The sequence below is a fragment of the Chelonia mydas genome, chromosome 5, assembly GCF_015237465.2.
Source record: "Chelonia mydas isolate rCheMyd1 chromosome 5, rCheMyd1.pri.v2, whole genome shotgun sequence".
Classification (NCBI taxonomy): domain Eukaryota; kingdom Metazoa; phylum Chordata; order Testudines; family Cheloniidae; genus Chelonia; species Chelonia mydas.
The window spans coordinates 121,312,099-121,330,506 of NC_051245.2; the positions used below are offsets into that span (position 1 = coordinate 121,312,099).

Consider the following 18,408-nt stretch of genomic DNA (forward strand, 5'->3'; position numbering starts at 1 on the left):
ATCCAGACTCCCTTCTCCTGCTCCCCTGAACTCGGCTAGCTCCTAGACGTGATCCGGCCAAGGCATTGGCCTTGTGCGGAGTGGCTGTGATGGCTGCAGCAGCTGCTGTTGCGGACTCTTGCTCCGGTACCAGCAGGGAGCTGGGCCAGCCTAGAGGCAGGCAGTGCCCAGGCACAATCCCTGGTGTGCGTGGCTGGCCCAGTACCACACAGCCACATGCACTGTGTATGGCACCTGATGCCATGGAGCAAGAGGGCACAGGAAGCAGCTCCAATGCTAAAAGGATCTGAGCCCGTTGCAGGCACTGGAGACTCCTGAAACCCTCTAGGAGAAGCTGGGGGTGGATGAACAGATGACTGGCAGCGGGATCTCCTGAGTGCTAAACGTGGCACTGACCCAGACTGGCTCCATAGCCTTGGGCAACTTGCCCAACCCCTCTTCCTTGGCTTTCCCATCAGTATCCTGGGGACACTTGCTTAGGAACACCAGTCCTCCAATGTACACAGATGAGCAGCCCCACGAGATCTGTGCACGTGAAGGAATTAAGGGAACGAGTTCTGTGGTTGTTACAGTTGCAGCAGCCAATGAATATGCCTGTCGGGGTCTGGACAGACTGGAGGAGCAGCTGCCCGTCCTGCAGCAGCCGATTGAGAAGGTAACCACACGAGTGTCACGGCTGGTCCTGGAGCAGGATGAGGCTGTGGGCCCTTCACTTCCGCTAGGTGTTCAGTGACCTCTCTTCTGACCCCTTTTCCTCTAGGTGGCTTTGGATGCCCAAGACCTCGTGCGTGCCACAATGGCGGGTGCCAAGGATGCCGTCTGCAGCACGGTCACTGAGGCCAAGGATGCAGTGACCAGCATGGTGGGCGTGGCCCATGGGGCTGTCCAGGAGAGCGTGGAGGTGACCAAATCCGCCGTGACCAGCAGCATGAGCACAGTGATGGCCTCCAGCATGGGGCAGATGGCTGCGAGTGGCATAGACGCAGCATTGGGGAAATCTGAGCAGCTGGTGGACTACTACCTCCCCATGACAGAGGAGGAGCTTGGTAAGAACCCCTCTGCTGAATACAAACCAATGTGACCCTGGTGTCTTGGGGTGCAGCTTGGACTGAGTGTTCACAGCTGATCTGCCAAAAGAGCCACCTCTTCTTCGGGCTCCCTTGCAACATAGCTTGGCTACTAGCCCTCCCCTTGTTCCTTCATGCTGGGCCCTCAGCTAGCCCTGTTGTCTGGCTCTGACGCTGCTCCCTGTGGTGCTACCCGCTGCCTTAGTGGTCAGTGCTGCAGGGCATCCAAAGGTGCCCTGGGAAAGATTGCATTGGTCACAAGCTTTGGGAGGGCTGAACGCATCCCTGCCTTGTATCCTGGCCCTGCCAACTGGTGGTGCAAGTAGATTTTAATTCTTACCAGTATGGCGACTGATGGGAGGGACCCAAAAGTGGGGGGGGCACATGACTCCCCCCAAGCAACCCCACCCTGCCTTCTGCAGGGGGGCTCTACAGACCCCAGACAGGAGATGCAACTACGTGCAAGGGCTGGTGGGGGGCCAGCTGGGGGCGGTACAGCCACACAGGAGGAGCTGCCAGCGTTCTACTCCTTTCGCTGCTGCGGTTCCTGCAGTTTTTCAGTGGACACCGAATGTCATTCCAGTACGTCATACCAGCAACAAATGTCTTAATGGTGTGGCGTACCTGACCTTACTGCCTTACTTGCCCCACTGCTGCCAACTGACCCCTTCCCCCTTCCAGCTGAGCTTGCCACAACTCCCGTTGAGGGGCCTGGAGAGGCTCCCGCAGAGCAGCGGAGTTACTACGTGCGTCTGGGTTCCCTTTCGAGCATGCTGCGCCAGCGAGCCTACCAGCACGCCCTGGGCAAGATGAGACAAGCCAAGCAGCGCACCCTGGAGGCCCTCTCCCAGCTCCAGCAAATCATTGACCTGGTAGGAACACAACCCCTCTCCCCTGCCCTGTAGCTGCTGTGGGTCACGGTCTCTGCAGCCTCCCATGCTCAGTGCCATTGGCACTGTTTGTTTCTGGGCCCAGCTGTGTCGCTGCAGTAGTGCTGCCTGCCTGCTGCCCACACCTAGCTGTGGGAGAGCTTCCCTGGCCAGCCGCCTCCTGCTCTTCCCAGCTAACTGCCCTCTCCTCCTGCAGATCAAGCAGGCTGTAGATCAGAAGCTTCACAATGGCCAGGACCGTCTGTACCAGATGTGGCTCCAGTGCTGCAGGGGGAAGTTAGAAGGGCAGGAGGAACCAGACTCCGCAAAGGTATTCTCCTCCTTCTTGCCCTCACAGCCTTGTTTCAGCGAACTCCCCCCATCTGTAGGGGAGACTTGCAGATACTCCAGTCTCTTTCTCCTTCCAGCAGGTTGAAGCTCAGGCTCTAGCCACATCCCAGAGCCTCACCCAGCAACTGAAAACCACCTGCCTTACTATCCTGGGCAGCATCCAGGGCCTTCCCAGCACTATCCAGGACAAGGCCCAGCAGGTCTCGAGCAGTATAGAAGAGCTCCAGGCCTCCTTCTCCAGTGCCGGCTGTTTCCAGGATCTGTCCAGCAGTGCCCTTGCCCAGAGTCGGGAGATGGTGACCAAGGCCCAGAAGTCCTTGGATGACCTGCTGGAATACGTGACACAGAACATTCCCCTGGACTGGATCGTGGGACCCTTCACTCCCGCGGGAGACTCCCCACAGTGTCCTGATGAGCTGGTGGAGGAAGGAAAGAAGGTGGAGGCCTGAAGGGTTCCCCCTGCTGCTGGAAGGAATCCAGCTGAATTGCCTGCATATCTAGTGTGGGGTCTCCTCGCTGAGGCCATAGTTCTGCTTTGGCAGATGGTGGACTGATGTCAGCTCATCCTTCTGCAGAATTAAAGAACTTGAATGTCCTTTCCCAGGCCCACTTCCCCAGAACCATTTGTTACAGGGTGGCATCACTAGTCATGCAGGACTGCCTCCCTTGCAGGGCTAGTCTGCTTCTCTCAGGACATACATACAGCTGTCTTCCTCTGTACACAAGAAGTGGTCCTGAGCTTGATATTTTTCCTAGCTGTGTAATGTGTAAAACTAGGGTTTAATGTCACAATAAACTTCAACTGCATTCAAATTGCTGTCTGCTTAATGTGATTCCCTCCCCGACTTGTGCTTTGTACAAACATATACTGTACAGATGACGCCATCCCCCTCTTCTTCTCACTCACTCACACACAAACACCCCTTGCATCCACTTTTCTCTGGCAGGGCTCCAGAATGGCTGAGTTTGTCTCCTGGGTCAAGGCATCTCTTCAGGTACCTCCATTTGACACTCTTCCATTGAGACTATTTTCAGGAAGAAGGAGGCAACAGCCCATTGAGAACACTCGTCTGGCTTCCAGTGGGTAGTAAGGCAACATTACAGACTCTGAGACCAACTAACAGAGGGAAGAACCCAGTGTGTTAGGGCACTATGGGTTTGAGAGGAAATGGGGTGTGTGGAGAGCTGAGAACCTACTATTGGTAATGAGCGAAGTTAAAAGGGTCACATACAGTGGTGGGAGCCTGCCAGGCTTTGCCTCTAATCCAGTGCAAGAAGCTCAACAGGTTGGAAGTGTCCAGGAAAAGAGATGGTGAATTCTTACATCCCAGTTGCCTGGAGTTGTCAAAATGCACCCCTGCACACACACACAGGGAGACTACCTGCGAGAGAGAGAGCAGCAGATAGTCTTGTTGAAGCATGGACATCAGCCAGCCTGCGTCTTTCCTCCCTGCTGTTAGCCAAGCACCTGCCTAACCTTTCCTACTGCCTAGTGTAAACCTAGCCAGGCCAATAACTGTACAGGCACGTGGCTCAGGGTTGTGGGAGATCCATAGTAGAACCCGTGCTGGGCTTGTAATGCATTTTCCTGAGAGCTTGTGTCTAGCCTTGAAGTCACAAGTGGGTAGTGGCATCTAGGCAGCTCCATCACTGTTGCTTATCCTAACTCGGGCTTGAGCTATTAAAAAGCTTCAGGCAAGACCCTGTCTCCCGGGTTTAGCACTGCATCAGCACCATGAGCAGGAATGGGTGTGTTGCTCTCAAAGATGGAGACTAGTAATCAAAGTGGTGATGGAAGCAGCTCCCATGGCTGGTTACTCCTGATCTCATTGGACAGGGCCTGGCTTGTACTCCAAAGGACTGGGGATAGCAAGCTCTTCAAAGTCAGAAACTGCCAAACTGACAGGCTAATGTGCCTGTGGAACTGGAGGTGTGTTACAAACCCTGCTGTGTTCTGGATTAACAAAGGCCCCTACAACACACTCAGGGGGAAGAGTGAGTAAGAGCACTCGTTAGGTGGAGACCTGCTGGGGCGAGTAAAGGTCCTAGCCTGCTCCTTTTAGGGACAGGGAAGAGTAAGTGCAAACTTCAATAGTGCTGTTCAGCAAATGGGACTTCTGTGCTCAAGCCCAAGGAAGCTTATAGTCCAAGTCTAATAAAATGTGTGAGGTCAATGAGTGGATTTCACTTCAGCAGATATTAGCTTCAAACATGGATAGAAGTAGGAGTTGGATTTTCTTTACACTATGAAGAACATTGCAGCCTGCATTTCCCGAGCACAGCCCCTGCAGCTAATCCTTCAGTAGAGAAGGAGTGGTTCTAACATATCCCCGGCCAGGGTCAGACGTAAGATACCCTATAGCAATTGTTGCTGGACCAGTCTTAAATTCTATAAAGCAAATGCAGTAACTGACTAACCCACCAGATGCAGTATTTATGGCACAAGGAGCAGTGAGCTATTTCAGCAAACCCCAACATGATCCACCAACAGGCTCAATTGTTTAATCCAAAGGCCTGTTGGAGGCTCCAAGGTGTGAGCATAGAGATCACACCAGCTACACCCCAATGGTCTGAATATTAGAAGGAGGAATCAGAAAAGGAAAGAGATGCTTCCTGCCCCCTGCTGGCTTTCTCTCCTGGGTGGCACCTTCTGGATAATTAGTGATTGTAGATCCCAGGTAGGAAGACTTGTAGTGTGCTCTGAGCATAGTTGGGCTTGCTGCTTCTGCTGACTGCCTGTGTGGGAGGGCTATGGATGGAAAGGTGGTTGCTAAGCCCTGGACATGCAATGGTCTCTCTGTGCTGGTGTTACTTGCACCTGTGCAGAGCTCTCTGGAACCTAGCTACTCTTCCCAACTGCCTGTGGAAGTTACTGGGGGCCTGAGTATCATAGAATATCAGGGTTGGAAGGGACCTCAGGAGGTCATCTAGTCCAATCCCCTGCTCAAAGCAGGACCGATCCCCAATTAAGTCATCCCAGCCAGGGCTTTGTCAAGCCTGACCATAAAAACTTCTAAGGAAGGAGATTCCACCACCTCCCTAGGTAATGCATTCCAGTGTTTCACCACCCTCCTAGTGAAAACATTTTCCTAATATCCAACCTAAATCTCCCCCACTGCAACTTGAGACCATTACTCCTTGTCCTCTCATCCGCTACCCCTGAGAATAGTCTAGATCCATCCTCTTTAGAACCACCTTTCAGGTAGTTGAAAGCAGCTATCAAATCTCCCCTCATTCTTCTCTTCTGTAGACTAAACAATCCCACTTCCCTCAGCCTCTCCTCGTAAGTCATGTGTTCCAGTCCCCTAATTATTTTTGTTGCCCTCCGCTGGACTCTCTCCAATTTTTCTACATCCTTCTTGTAGTGTGGGGCACAAAACTGGACACTCTACTGCAGATGAGGCCTCACCAATGTCGAATAGAGAGGAACGATCACGTCCCTCGATCTGCTGGCAATGCCCCTACATATACATCCCAAAATGCCATTGGCCTTCTTGGCTACAAGGGCACACTATTGACTCATATCCAGCTTATCGTCCACTGTAACCCCTAGGGCCTTTTCTGCAGAACTGCTGCCTAGCCATTCGGTCCCTAGTCTGTAGCGGTGCATTGGATTCTTCTGTCCTAAGTGCAGGACTCTGCACTTGTCCTTGTTGAACCTCATCAGATTTCTTTTGGCCCAAACCTCCAATTTGTCTAGGTCCCTCTGTATCCTATCCCTACCCTCCAGCGTATCTACCACTCCTCCCAGTTTAGTGTCGTCTGCAAACTTGCTGAGGGTGCAATCCACACCATCCTCCAGATCATTAATGAAGATATTGAACAAAACCGGCCCCAGGACGGACCCTTGGGGCACTCCGCTTGGTACCGGCTGCCAACTAGACATGAAGCCATTGATCACTAGCCGTTGAGCCCAACAATCTAGCCAGTTTTCTATCCACCTTATAGTGCGTTCATCCAGCCCATACTTCTTTAACTTGCTGGCAAGAATACTGTGGGAGACAGTGTCAAAAGTTTTGCTAAAGTCAAGGAACACCACGTCCACTGCTTTCCCTTCATCCACAGAACCAGTTATCTTGTCATAGAAGGCAATTAGATTAGTCAGTCATGGTGACTTGGTGAATCCATGCTGACTGTTCCTGATCACTTTCCTCTCCTCTAAGTGCTTCAGAATTGATTCCTTGAGGACCTGCTCCATGATTTTTCCGGGGACTGAGGTGAGGCTGACTGGCCTGTAGTTCCCAGGATCCTCCTTCTTCCCTTTTTTAAAGATGGGCACTACATTAGCCTTTTCCCAGTCGTCCGGGACTGCCCCGGATCGCCGTGAGTTTTCAAAGATAATGGCCAATGGCTCCGCAATCACATCCGCCAACTCCTTTAGCACTCTCCGATGCAACGCATCCGGCCCCATGAACTTGTGCATGTCCAGCTTTCCTAAATAGTCCCGAACCACTTCTTTCTCCACAGAGGGCTGGTCACCTCCTCTCCATGCTGTGTTGCCCAGTGCAGTAGTCTGGGAGCTGACCTTGTTCGTGAAGACAGAGGCAAAAAAAGCATTGAGTATATTAGCTTTTTCCATATCCTCTGTCACTAGGTTGCCTCCCTCATTCAGTAAGGGGCCCACACTTTCCTTGACTTTCTTCTTGTTGCCAACATACCTGAAGAAACCCTTCTTGTTACTCTTAACGTATCTTGCTAGCTGCAACTCCAGGTGTGATTTGGCCTTCCTGATTTCACTCCTGCATGCCCAAGCAATATTTTTATACTCCTCCCTTGTCATTTGTCCAATCTTCCACTTCTTGTAAGCTTCTTTTTTGTGTTTAAGATCAGCAAGGATTTCACTGTTAAGCCAAGCTGGTCGCCTGCCATATTTACTATTCTTTCTGCACATCAGGATGGTTTGTCTCTGTAACCTCAATAAGGATTCTTTAAAATAAGGCTAGCTCTCCTGGACTCCTTTCCCCCTCATGTTATTGTCCCAGGGGATCTTGCCCATCAGTTCCCTGAGGGAGTCAAAGTCTGCTTTTCTGAAGTCCAGAGTCCGTATTCTGCTGCTTTCCTTTCCTCCTTGTGCCAGGATCCTGAACTCAACCATCTCATGGTCACTGCCTCCCAAGTTCCCATCCACTTTTGCTTCCCCTACTAATTCTTCCCGGTTTGTGAGCAGCAGGTCAAGAAGAGCTCTTCCCCTAGTTGGTTCCTCTAGCACTTGCACCAGGAAATTGTCCCCTACGTTTTACAAAAACTTCCTGGATTGTCTGTGAACCGCTGTATTGCTCTCCCAGCAGATATCAGGGTGATTGAAGTCTCCCATGAGAACCAGGGCGTGCAGGGAGTAAATGCAGGGACTGGTTTGTGCAGGGCTCATTGGAGAATCAGGGACTAAAACTGCCCCACTCTGGCCCTGGCAGCCACTGAAGCTGAAGGTCGTGTCTCTGGATGGAGGCCCACCCACATCCCTTTGTGGGACAGACACATGGGTATGAACATCTAGACTTGCTTTAAAGGAGTGAGGTGAGCACCTGCCTCAGCCCCAGGCCTCTGTCACTCTCCTCAGCTGCTCCAGGCATTTGCACTCCCTGCTTTGATTTTACTCCCTGTGTGAAGGGTGATGGGGAAATTATGGGAAGAAGTTATACATGGTGTGATCTGCTGTCACTCCGGCTGGGAAGGGTCTTGACGCTGGAGTAACTAGGCCAGGAATGATAATGGGGAGAGGGCAGAGCCGAGCATAGTGGCTATGACTGACACCCCCCTGCCCAAACTTTTCCCTGAGCTTGTCTCCCCACTTAGTCCTTCCCTGTGGCTGTGTCATCCCCATCATTTCCTAAATGCTCCCCTAATTCCCCCTGAGTCTGGGGGTTCCACGTATCGAACTGACGCTTATATTGGAACTGCTAACTGCACTCAGTCTTTAACCCCTTATTGCCCAGTGTGGGGCAGCCTAACTCTCTTTGAGGTTCTGGGCCTAAGTCACTTAGGCCTTGCAATACTGAGAGGAGCAATAGCTAAATACCTTTAAAAATCTGTGCCACGTTCTCTTCCCTGGACAAGTCAACTAGCAGGAGAGCTATAAATGAATTGAGGAAGCAACTTGTACCAGCTGGGCCAGAGAAAGTGCCCCAGCCTCTTCTGCAGTGGGCAAGAAAGCAAAATAATACAACAGCTATCAGCACTCTCCTCTCTTAGATTGTTTTACTGACAAAAAACCTTCTACACTGAAAATGTTCCCAGGGAAATGGAGCGTAAAGGCGCTCTTCAGAGAGAACAACTGGAGCACTCTGGGAATATGAACCATTATTATTATTTGTATTACTGTAGTATTTCAAAGCCAAAATCAGAACTGGAATCCCATCATGCTAGGTACTGTCTTAACACAGAGTAAAAGGCCTGCCCCAAACAGCTCATAATCTGAAACTAGGTTTGCCAGCCCTCCAGGATCGTCCTGGAGTCTCCAGGAACTAAAGATTGTGATGTGATGAGACCTCCAGGAACACATCCAAGCAAGATTGGCAACTTTGAAACCCTGTAACTTTTCAGAGGCTCACAGCCTGCACTGAGCAAAGTAGAGAATGCAGCTGTGTGATTGGTCTCCTGAGCTGTCTGTCAAGTGTGTCCAGCCCCATGATGACATCATCACAGGAATATAATGGCTGAGACCTGGGGGAGGTCTGAGTATTGGTGAAGGATTAGTAGTGTGGAAGTTTGGTAAGATGTGTGGTTAAGCTCTGTACTATGTCTCTGGTTCTTTGAGTGTTTAGATGGGTGCTCTTTCTTACACAGACTGTGACCCAATGTCTTGCCTGATGGCCAGTAGTAGCTAGAATTGAATGATCAGAAGCTCTTAGATACTTTCAGTTCTTGGTAGCTGTACTTGTGTAAAGCATTTCTAGCTGAGTCTTCTGAGCAAACAGTCAAGGCAAAGAAACTATCTGCCTTCCAGACTGGGAGGCCTGGAATAATGGCATGTTCTAGGAGATGGAGCCTTCCCTAGAGGAGAACAGACTATTTAACAAGGAGAACTAAATTAGAGCTTGGACTATGGGGAAAAACTCTCCACTCACCTCTCTACCTGAGCTAAGCTAAGCTATGCTGTTCCCCCTCAGGAATGGGGATTGGGACTTCTGGCTGTGGTCTGAGTTCTGGCTTGTCCTAATGATCTGCAGGTGGAAACACTTGACTAAGGTGGCTGATTCAGCTGAGACTGGAGTGCTGGGTAACCAATATGTATCTGAAACAGATAATACAGGAAACACTAAAAGAAAACAGGCCTGGTGCCTTCCCATAAGGGAAATGCTTCCTGGCCCTAGCTTTCTAGTTAGTGGTCTCACTCTGGCCTCCAGGGGTGATGGTGTCAATTTACCTGAACTGGAATCTGTTTCTTTACCGGACCAGTCTTTAACTGACAGTAGAAAATATTTGTATTTTTACCAGCTAAATTGGCTTTAAAATAACCAGCCTGCCATAGTGGGCATCTCCTACGTAGACTCATAGATATTAAGGTCAGAAGGGACCATTATGATCATCTCCTATGTAACTCAGAATCCGGGGAGACTTAAACACTACTCACTCTAGAGGTCCCTGAAGGCTCCCAGTGGTACCTTCTCAATTCAGTGTTTTGTGTGTGTAGTCAATGGCTACTATCTTCAGCAGGGTAACTTCTGTCAGTGATTGTACTCTGGGACAAATGGAATTATCCCTGGTATTATCTGGGAAAAGACTAAACTAGGAGGGTGCCTCTGAGCTTTGCAGGTATCCTGGTGCTCCCCTTGGGAGGGAGTATTGGGTCGAGAAGTCTGAGGAGAAGCTTTGGGAGTGTGTAACACCGACAGACCCTGGTGATCGGCAGGATCAAATCTGGGACCTCTGGAGCTAAATGCCTCAGCCACTCCTGCATGAGCTAAAACCATAAGGCTCTTAGCTAAGACTGTAAAGCCGGTGCGTTAATCTCAGTCTCTCTAACTGGTTCTGGTGCCATTCGATGGGACAGAAGAACATACCCAGAAGTTGTGTGTGGATTACAAGTGCATCCCTGGGCTTGAGGAACTGGCTGTCTCTGAGCCTGCCTTAGATCAAAGGTTTAAGGCCCTGGCCTGTTCTCTGTAGAGAGAGACTTACTAGAGGGGGACAACCTGGTCTGGCTCTTAGAGAAAATGGACCGGGAGCAGCTCTCCTGGTGTCCCTACACAACATTGATTTCATTGTTTCCTACTGTAGCCACTCAATATTCCTTTTTGGGTCTTGCAGGGACATCTCACTCCACCATGTCTGCTCAGGAAAATGAACCACAGGTGGAGATCCAGGCAGAGGAGCCACAGGTGGGTCCCTCCTGGGGAGGAAGGTGTGCTTGGCAGCTGGAAGGGCTGTTCTAGCTCAAATGTCTCCACTGCTGGAGAGGGGGATTCGTAAGCACAACACTAGCTAATGCTCCAAGTTCTAGTTCTCAGATTGCTGTAGTCACTGCCCACAAGTGCTTCCTGAAGCCAGGAGGAGCACCAGCGCTGGTGACCCTGTGAATGCTGTCTGCATTAGAACACCGGCAAATCCCGTTGATGGTAATGCCCAGTGGGGGCACTGTGCTCGACCGAGACATGGTTCCTGATCGGGAGAGACTGTACTTGGAAAGACACAAGGTCTCTCCATTCCTACTCTCACTGACGGAACGAGATCGTGACACAGTTCTGTTTTGTTGGTGGGCGTACCAGGATGGAAACGGCGTTCCTGAGACTTTGCTGTCTATAGGCAGCTGTTCCAATGGGCCCAGGCTTCTGGGTGTGTAACTAATGTCACAGGCAGGCCACTGAACCCCTGCTGACAGGAACAGGAGACTGCCTAGCTCTGAGGACAGTCTCCTACAGAATCAGTAGCTGCAGAAGGAAAGAGACAGGAGGGGCACCTTGAAAAGCCAGGAGCTCTTCCTCAGCTGACTCCTCTTTCCCTCCCACAGACTGCAGGGGACAGGGTCGCTGGCTTGCCCTTGGTCAGCTCTGCCTGTGAGATGGCCTCTGCCAGCTACGCTGCCACCAAAGAGACCCACCCAACCATCAAAGCGGTCTGTGAGGTGGCAGAGACAGGGGTAAGGGCCATCACCTCTGCTGCCATCACCAGGGCACAGCCCATCCTGGACCAGCTGGAGCCACAGTGTGAGTAAGGGAAGGGAGGCAGGAAGGCTCCTGTGTGTGTGGCGGGGGAGGTGGGTCTGGGGGCAGGCTCAGTCTACAGTGGCTCTAGGCCCACTACTGAACTCGGCCTCCAACTGGCAGCAAACAGAATCCACAGACTCCCTTCTCCTGCTCCCCTCAACTCGGCCAGCTCCTAGACGTGATCTGGCCGAGGCATTGGCCTTGTGCGGAGTGGCTCTGACGGCTGCAGCAGCTGCTGTTGGGGACTCTTGCTCAGGTACCAGCGGTGAGCTGGACCAGCCTAGAGGCAGGCAGTGCCCAGCCACAATCCCTGGTGTGCGTGGCTGGCCCAGTACCACACAGCCACATGCACTGTATATGGCACCTAATGCCATGAAACCCTCTAGGAGAAGCTGGGGGTGGACGAACAGATGACTTGCAGCCGGGTCTCCTGAGTGGTAAACCTGCGCTGACCCAGACTGGCTCCATAGCCTTGGGCAACTTGCCCAACCCCTCTTCCTTGGCTTCCCCATCAGTAACCTGGGGACACGTGCTTAGGAACACCAGTCCTCCAATGTACACGGATTAGCAGCCCCACGAGATCTGTGCACATGAAGGAATTGGGGGAACGAGTTCTGTGGTTGTGTTACAGTTGCAGCAGCCAATGAATATGCCTGTCGGGGTCTGGACAGACTGGAGGAGCAGCTGCCCATCCTGCAGCAGCTGATTGAGAAGGTAACCACACGAGTGTCACGGCTGGTCCTGGAGCAGGGTGAGGCGGTGGGCCCTTCACTTCCGCTAGGTGTTCAGTGACCTCTCTTCTGACCCCTTTTCCTCTAGGAGGCTTTGGATGCCCAAGACCTTGTGCGTGCCACAATGGTGGGTGCCAAGGATGCAGTCTGTAGCACGGTCACTGAGGCCAAGGATGCAGTGACCAGCATGGTGGGCGTGGCCCAAGGGGCTGTCCAGGAGAGCGTGGAGGTGACCAAATCTGTTGTGACCAGCAGCATGAGCACAGTGATGGCCTCCAGCATGGGGCAGATGGCTGCGAGTGGCATAGACACAGCATTGGGGAAATCTGAGCAGCTGGTGGACTACTACCTCCCCATGACAGAGGAGGAGCTCGGTAAGAACCCCTCTGCTGAGTACAAACCAATTTGACCCTGGTGTCTTGGGGTGCGGCTTGGACTCAGTGTCCACAGCTGATCTGCCAAAAGAGCCACCTCTCCTCTCCTTTGGGCTCCCTTGCAACCTAGCTGGGCTACTAGCCCTCCCTTAGTTCCTTCATGCTGGGCCCTCTGCTAGTCCTGTCTGATGGCTCTGACACTGCTCCCTGTGCAGTTACTCACTGCTTTATTGGTTGGTGCTGCAGGGCATCCAAATGTGCCCTGGGAAAGATTGCATAGGTCACAAGGTTTGGGACGGCTGAACGCATCCCTGCCTTGTATCCTGGCCCTGCCAACTGGTGGTACAAGTAGGTTTTAATTCTTACCAGTACGGCGACTCATGGGAGGGACCCAAAAGTGTGGGGGGAGGGACACGTGACTCCCCCCAAGCAACCCCACCCTGCCTTGTGCGTGGGGGCTCTATAGACCCCAGACAGGAGACGCAACTATGTGGAAGGGCTGGTGGGGGGCCAGCTGGGGGCAGTACAGCCACACCAGAGGAGCTGCCAGTGTTCTGCTTCTTTCGCTGCTGCGGTTCCTGAGAGCCCTGCAGTTTTCAGTGGATACCAAACATCATTCCAGTACGTCATACCAGCAACAAATGTCTTAATGGTGTGTCGTACCTGACCTTACTGCCTTACTTGCACCACTGCTGCCAACTGACCCCTTCCCCCTTCCAGCTGAGCTTGCCACAACTCCCGTTGAGGGGCCTGGAGAGGCTCCCGCAGAGCAGCGGAGTTACTATGTGCGTCTGGGTTCCCTGTCGAGCACGCTGCGCCAGCGAGCCTACCAGCACGCCCTGGGCAAGATGAGACAAGCCAGGCAGAGCACCCTGGAGGCCCTCTCCCAGCTCCAGCAAATCATTGACCTGGTAGGAACATGACCCCTCTCCCCTGCCCTGTAGCTGCTGTGGGTCACGGTCTGTCATAAATATAAAGGGAAGGGTAAACCCCTTTAAAATCCCTCCTGGCCAGAGGATAAATGCTCTCACCTATAAATGGTTAAGAAGCTAAAGGTAACCTTGCTGGCACCTAACCAAAATGACCAATGGGGAGACAAGATACTTTCAAAAGCTGAGAGGAGGGAGAGACACAAAGGGTCTGTGGCTGTCTGTATGCTGCTTTTGCCAGGAACAGAACAGGATTGGAGTCTTAGAACTCTTAGTAAGTAACCTAGCTAGGTATGTGTTAGATCACGATTTCTTTAAATGGCTGAGAAAAGAACTGCTGAATGAATGACTATTCTTAAGTTACAAAAAAGGCACCCAGACAGGTTTTGCCTAGAAGGATTCTCTGTTTTGAATCTAATTATCCTGTAAGGTATCTACCATCCTGATTTTACAGGGGTGATTCCTTTACTTCTATTAAAAGCCTTCTTGTAAGAAAACTGAATGCTTTTTCATTGTTCTCAGAACCAAGGGTTTGGGTCTGAGGTCACCTATGCAAATTGGTGAGGATTTTTACCAAACCTTCCCCAGGAAGTGGGGTGTAAGGGTTGGGAGGATTTTTGGGAGGAAAGACGTGTCCAAACTACGTTTCCCAGTAAACCCAGTCAAAGTTTGGTGGTGGCAGTGGAAATTCCAAGGTCAAAGGGTAAAATTAATTTGTACCTTGGGGAAGTTTTAACCTCAGCTGGTAAAAGTAAGCTTAGGAGGTTTTCATGCAGGTCCCCACATCTGTACCCTAGAGTTCAGAGTGGGGGAGGAACCTTGAAACGGTCTCTGCAGCCTCCCATGCTCAGTGCCATTGGCACTGTTTGTTCCTGGGCCCAGCTGTGTCGCTGCAGTAGTGCTGCCTGCCTGCTGCCCACACCTAGCTGTGGGAGAGCTTCCCTGGCCAGCCACCTCCTGCTCTTCCCAGCTAACTGCCCTCCTCTCCTGCAGATCAAGCAGGCCGTAGATCAGAAGCTCCACAATGGCCAGGACCGTCTGTACCAGATGTGGCTCCAGTTCTGCAGGGGGAAGTTGGAAGGGCAGGAGGAACCGGACTCCGCAAAGGTATTCTCCTTCTTGCCCTCACAGCCTTGTTTCAGTGAACTCCCCCATCTGTAGGGGAGACTTGCAGATACTCCAGTCTCTTTGTCCTTCCAGCAGGTTGAAGCTCAGGCTCTAGCCACATCCCAGAGCCTCACCCAGCAACTGAAAACCACCTGCCTTGCTCTCCTGGGCAGCATCCAGGGCCTTCCCAGCACAATCCAGGACAAGGCCCAGCAGGTCTCGAGCAGTATAGAAGAGCTCCAGGCCTCCTTCTCCAGTGCCGGCTGTTTCCAGGATCTGTCCAGCAGTGCCCTTGCCCGGAGTCGGGAGATGGTGACCAAGGCCCAGAAGTCCTTGGATGAGCTGCTGGAATACGTGATGCAGAACATTCCCCTGGACTGGATCGTGGGACCCTTCACTCCTGCTGGAGACTCCCCACCGTGTCCTGATGAGCTGGTGGAGGAAGGAAAGAAGGTGGAGGTCTGAAGGCTGCTGCTGGAAGGAATGCAGCTGAATTGCCTGCATAGCTAGTGTGGGGTCTCCTCGCTGAGGCTGCAGTTCTGCTTTGGCAGATGGTGGGCTGATGTCGGCTCTTCCTTCTGCAAAATTGAAGAACTTGAATGTCCTTTCCCAGGCCCACTTCCCCAGAACCATTTGTTACAGGGTGGCATCACTAGTCATGCAGGACTGCATCCCTTGCAGGGCTAGTCTGCTTCTCTCAGGACATACATACAGCTTCCTCTGTACACAGGAAGTGCTCCTGAGATTGATATTTTTCCTAGCTATGTAATGTGTAAAACTAGGGTTTAATGTCACAATAAACTTCAACTGCATTCAAATTCCTGTCTGCTTAATGTGATTCCCTCCCTGATTCGTGCCCTGTACAAACATACTGTACAGGTGACCCCATGCCGCTCTTCTTCCTACACACACACACACACACACACACACACACACACACACACACACACACACACACACTTTTTCTCTGGCAAGGTTCCAGAACGGCTGAGCTTGTCTGCTGGGTGAAGGCATCTCTTCAGGTACCTCCATTTGACACTCTTCCATTGAGACTTTTCTCATGTAGAAGGAGGCAACAGCCCCTTGAGAACACTCGTCTGGCTTCCAGTGGGTAGGAAGGCAACATTACAGACTGAGACCAACTAACAGAGGGAAAGATCCAGGTTTTTGAGATAGGGCACTATGGCCTTGAGAGGAAATGGGGTGTGTGGAGAGCTGAGAACCTACTACTGGTAATGAGCAAAGTTAAAAGGGTCACATACAGTGGTGGGAGACTGCTGGGCCTTGCTTCTAGTCCAGTGCAAGAAGCTCAACAGGTTGGAAGTGTCTAGGAAAAGAGATGGTGAATTGACAACTCCAGGCAACTGGGACTTAACAAAACACACACAGGGAGACTAGCTGCAAGAGAGCAGCAGATAGGCTTGCTGAAGCATGGACATCAGCCAGCCTGTGTCCTTCCTCCCTGCCATTAGCCAAGCACCTGCCTAACCTTTCCTACTGCTTAGTGTAAACCTAGCCAATAACTGTACAGGCACGTGCCTCCGGATTGTGGGAGATCCATAATAGGACCAGTGCTGGGCTTGTAATGCATTTTCCTGAGAGCTTGTGTCTATGCTTGAAGTCACAAGTGGGTAGTGGCATCTAGGCAGCTCCATCACTGTTGCTTATCCTAACTCAGGCTTGAGCTATTAAAAAGCTTCAGGTAAGGAAATGTCTCTTGGGTTCAGCATTGCAACAGCACCATGACCAGGAATGGGTGTGTAGCTCTCAAGGATGGAGACTAGTAATCAAAGTGGTGATGTAAGCAGCTCACATGGCTGGTTACTCCCGATCTCATTGGACAGGGCCTGTCTTGTACTCCAGTGGACTGGAGCTACAAAGCTTTTCATAGACTCCTAGGATATGGGGGTTGGAAGGGACCTCAGGAGGTCATCTAGTCCAACCCCCTGCTCAAAGAAGGGCCAATTCCCAACTAAATCATCCCAGCCAGGGCTTTGTCTAGCCTGTCCTCGAAAACTTCAAAGGAAGAAGATTCCACCACCTCCCTAGGTAATGCATTCCTGTGCTTCACCACCCTCCTATTGAAAAAGTTTTTCCTAATATCCAACCTAACCCTCCTCCACTGCAACTTGAGACCATTACTCCTGGTTCTGTCCTTTGCTACTACTGAGAACAGTCTAGATCTATCCTCTTTGGAACCCTCTTTCAGGTAGTTGAAAGCAGCTATCAAATCCCCCCTCATTCTTCTTTTCTGCAGACTAAACAATTCCAGTTCCCTCAGCCTCTCCTCATAAGTCATGTGGTACAGTCCCCCTAATCATTATTGTTGTCCTCTGCTGGACACTTTCCAATTTTTTCACATCCTTTTCGTAGTGTGGGGCCCAAAACTGGACATAGTAGTCCAAATGAGGCCTCACCAATGTCGAATAGAGGGGAACAATCATGTCCGTTGATCTGCTGACAATGCCCCTATTTACACAGCCCAAAATGCCATTGGCCATCTTGGCAACAAGGGCACACTGTTGTCTCAATCAAAGTCAGAAACTCCCTCATTGAGAGGCTAATTTGCCTGTGTAACTGGAGGTGTGTTACAAACCCTGCTGTGCTCTGGCTTAACAGAAGCCCCTCCAACACTAGCTAGGTGGAGCCCTGCTGGCATGAGTAAAGGTCCTAGCCTGCTCCTTTTAGGGATATGGAAGAGTAAGTGCAGACTTCAGGAGTGCTGGTCAGCTAATCTGTGTCCTGTGTTCAAGCCCAATGAACCTCTTTCCTCTTTAGTCTAAGTCTAATAAAATGCATGAGGTCAATGAGTGGATTTCATATCAGCAAATATTCACTTCAAACCTGGATAGAGGTAGGAGCTGGATTTTCTTTACACCGTTGTCAAGGTTCCTCCCCTCCTCTGAACTCTAGGGTACAGATGTGGGGACCTGCATGAAAACCTCCTTACTTTTACCAGCTTAGGTTAAAACTTCCTCAAGGTACAAATTAATTTTATCCTGTGTCCTTGGAATATCCACTGTCACCACCAAACTCTAACTGGGTTTACTGGGAAACATAGTTTGGACACGTCTTTCCCCCCAAAATCCTCCCAATCCTTGCACCCCACTTCCTGGGAAAGGTTTGGTAAAAATCCTCACCATTTGCATAGGTGACCACAGACCCAAACCCTTGGATCTGAGAACAATGAAAAAGCATTCAGTTTTCTTACAAGACGACTTTTAATAGAAATAGAAGTAAATAGAAGTAAATGATTGACCCCTGTAAAATCAGGATGGTAGATACCTTACAGGGTAATTAGATTCAAAACATAGAGAATCCCTCTAGGCAAAACCTTAAGTTACAAAAAAGACAGACAGAAATAGTCATTCTATTCAGCACAATTCTTTTCTCAGCCATTTAAAGAAATCATAATCTAACACATACCTAGCTAGATGACTTACTAAAAGTTCTAAGACTCCATTCCTGGTCTATCCCAGGCAAAAGCAGCATATAGACAGACACAGACCCTTTGTTTCTCTCCCTCCTCCCAGCTTTTGTCTCCTCATTGGTCATTTTGGTCAGGTGCCAGCGAGGTTACCTTTAGCTTCTTAACCCTTTACAGGTGAGAGGATTTTTCCTCTGGCCAGGAGGGATTTTAAAGGGGTTTACCCTTCCCTTTAGATTTATGACAACCGTGAAGAACATTGCAGCCTACATTTCCCAAGCACAGCCCCTACCGCTAATCTTTCCATAGAGAAGGAGCGGTTCTAGCACATCCCCAAGCCAGTGTCAGACCAAGAAACCTGATTGAAAATGTTGCTGGACCAGTTTGAAGTTATACAAAGAAAATGCCGT

At 50.9% G+C, this 18,408-nt stretch overlaps 3 protein-coding genes across 17 annotated transcripts in view; all 3 read left to right on the forward strand.

The window, feature by feature from the left end:
* LOC119566717 (perilipin-3-like) overlaps positions 1-2,992 on the forward strand; it is a 28,101-nt gene extending 25,109 nt beyond the window's left edge. For 2 of the 9 annotated variants that reach the window (XM_043547473.1, XM_043547467.1), the window contains exons 5-8: positions 761-1,046; positions 1,749-1,939; positions 2,154-2,267; positions 2,365-2,992. In XM_043547473.1, coding sequence (XP_043403408.1) covers positions 761-1,046; positions 1,749-1,939; positions 2,154-2,267; positions 2,365-2,736 — 963 coding nt within the window. In that variant the 3' untranslated portion in view covers positions 2,737-2,992. Of the gene's footprint in view, positions 1-572; positions 656-760; positions 1,047-1,748; positions 1,940-2,153; positions 2,268-2,364 lie in introns of all 9 variants that reach the window. The other 7 variants (XM_043547475.1, XM_043547471.1, XM_043547472.1 and 4 more) reach the window with 4 other exon arrangements.
* LOC102946545 (perilipin-3) overlaps positions 1-15,389 on the forward strand; it is a 30,914-nt gene extending 15,525 nt beyond the window's left edge. The window contains 1 exon segment of the mRNA XM_043547498.1: positions 15,053-15,389. The gene's annotated coding sequence lies outside the window, so the exon portion shown is untranslated.
* The window catches only part of LOC119566718 (perilipin-3-like), a 50,241-nt gene that overhangs the window by 2,596 nt on the left and 29,237 nt on the right, over positions 1-18,408 (forward strand). Inside the window, exons 1-8 of one of the 7 annotated variants that reach the window (XM_037903118.2) lie at positions 8,908-8,995; positions 10,535-10,605; positions 11,235-11,430; positions 12,062-12,144; positions 12,250-12,535; positions 13,256-13,446; positions 14,458-14,571; positions 14,668-15,389. In XM_037903118.2, the coding sequence (XP_037759046.1) occupies positions 10,552-10,605; positions 11,235-11,430; positions 12,062-12,144; positions 12,250-12,535; positions 13,256-13,446; positions 14,458-14,571; positions 14,668-15,036 (1,293 nt within the window). In that variant the 5' untranslated portion in view covers positions 8,908-8,995; positions 10,535-10,551 and the 3' untranslated portion in view covers positions 15,037-15,389. Of the gene's footprint in view, positions 1-8,907; positions 8,996-9,426; positions 9,504-10,534; positions 10,606-11,234; positions 11,431-12,061; positions 12,145-12,249; positions 12,536-13,255; positions 13,447-14,457; positions 14,572-14,664; positions 15,390-18,408 lie in introns of those variants that run through there. The other 6 variants (XM_043547480.1, XM_043547477.1, XM_043547479.1 and 3 more) reach the window with 6 other exon arrangements.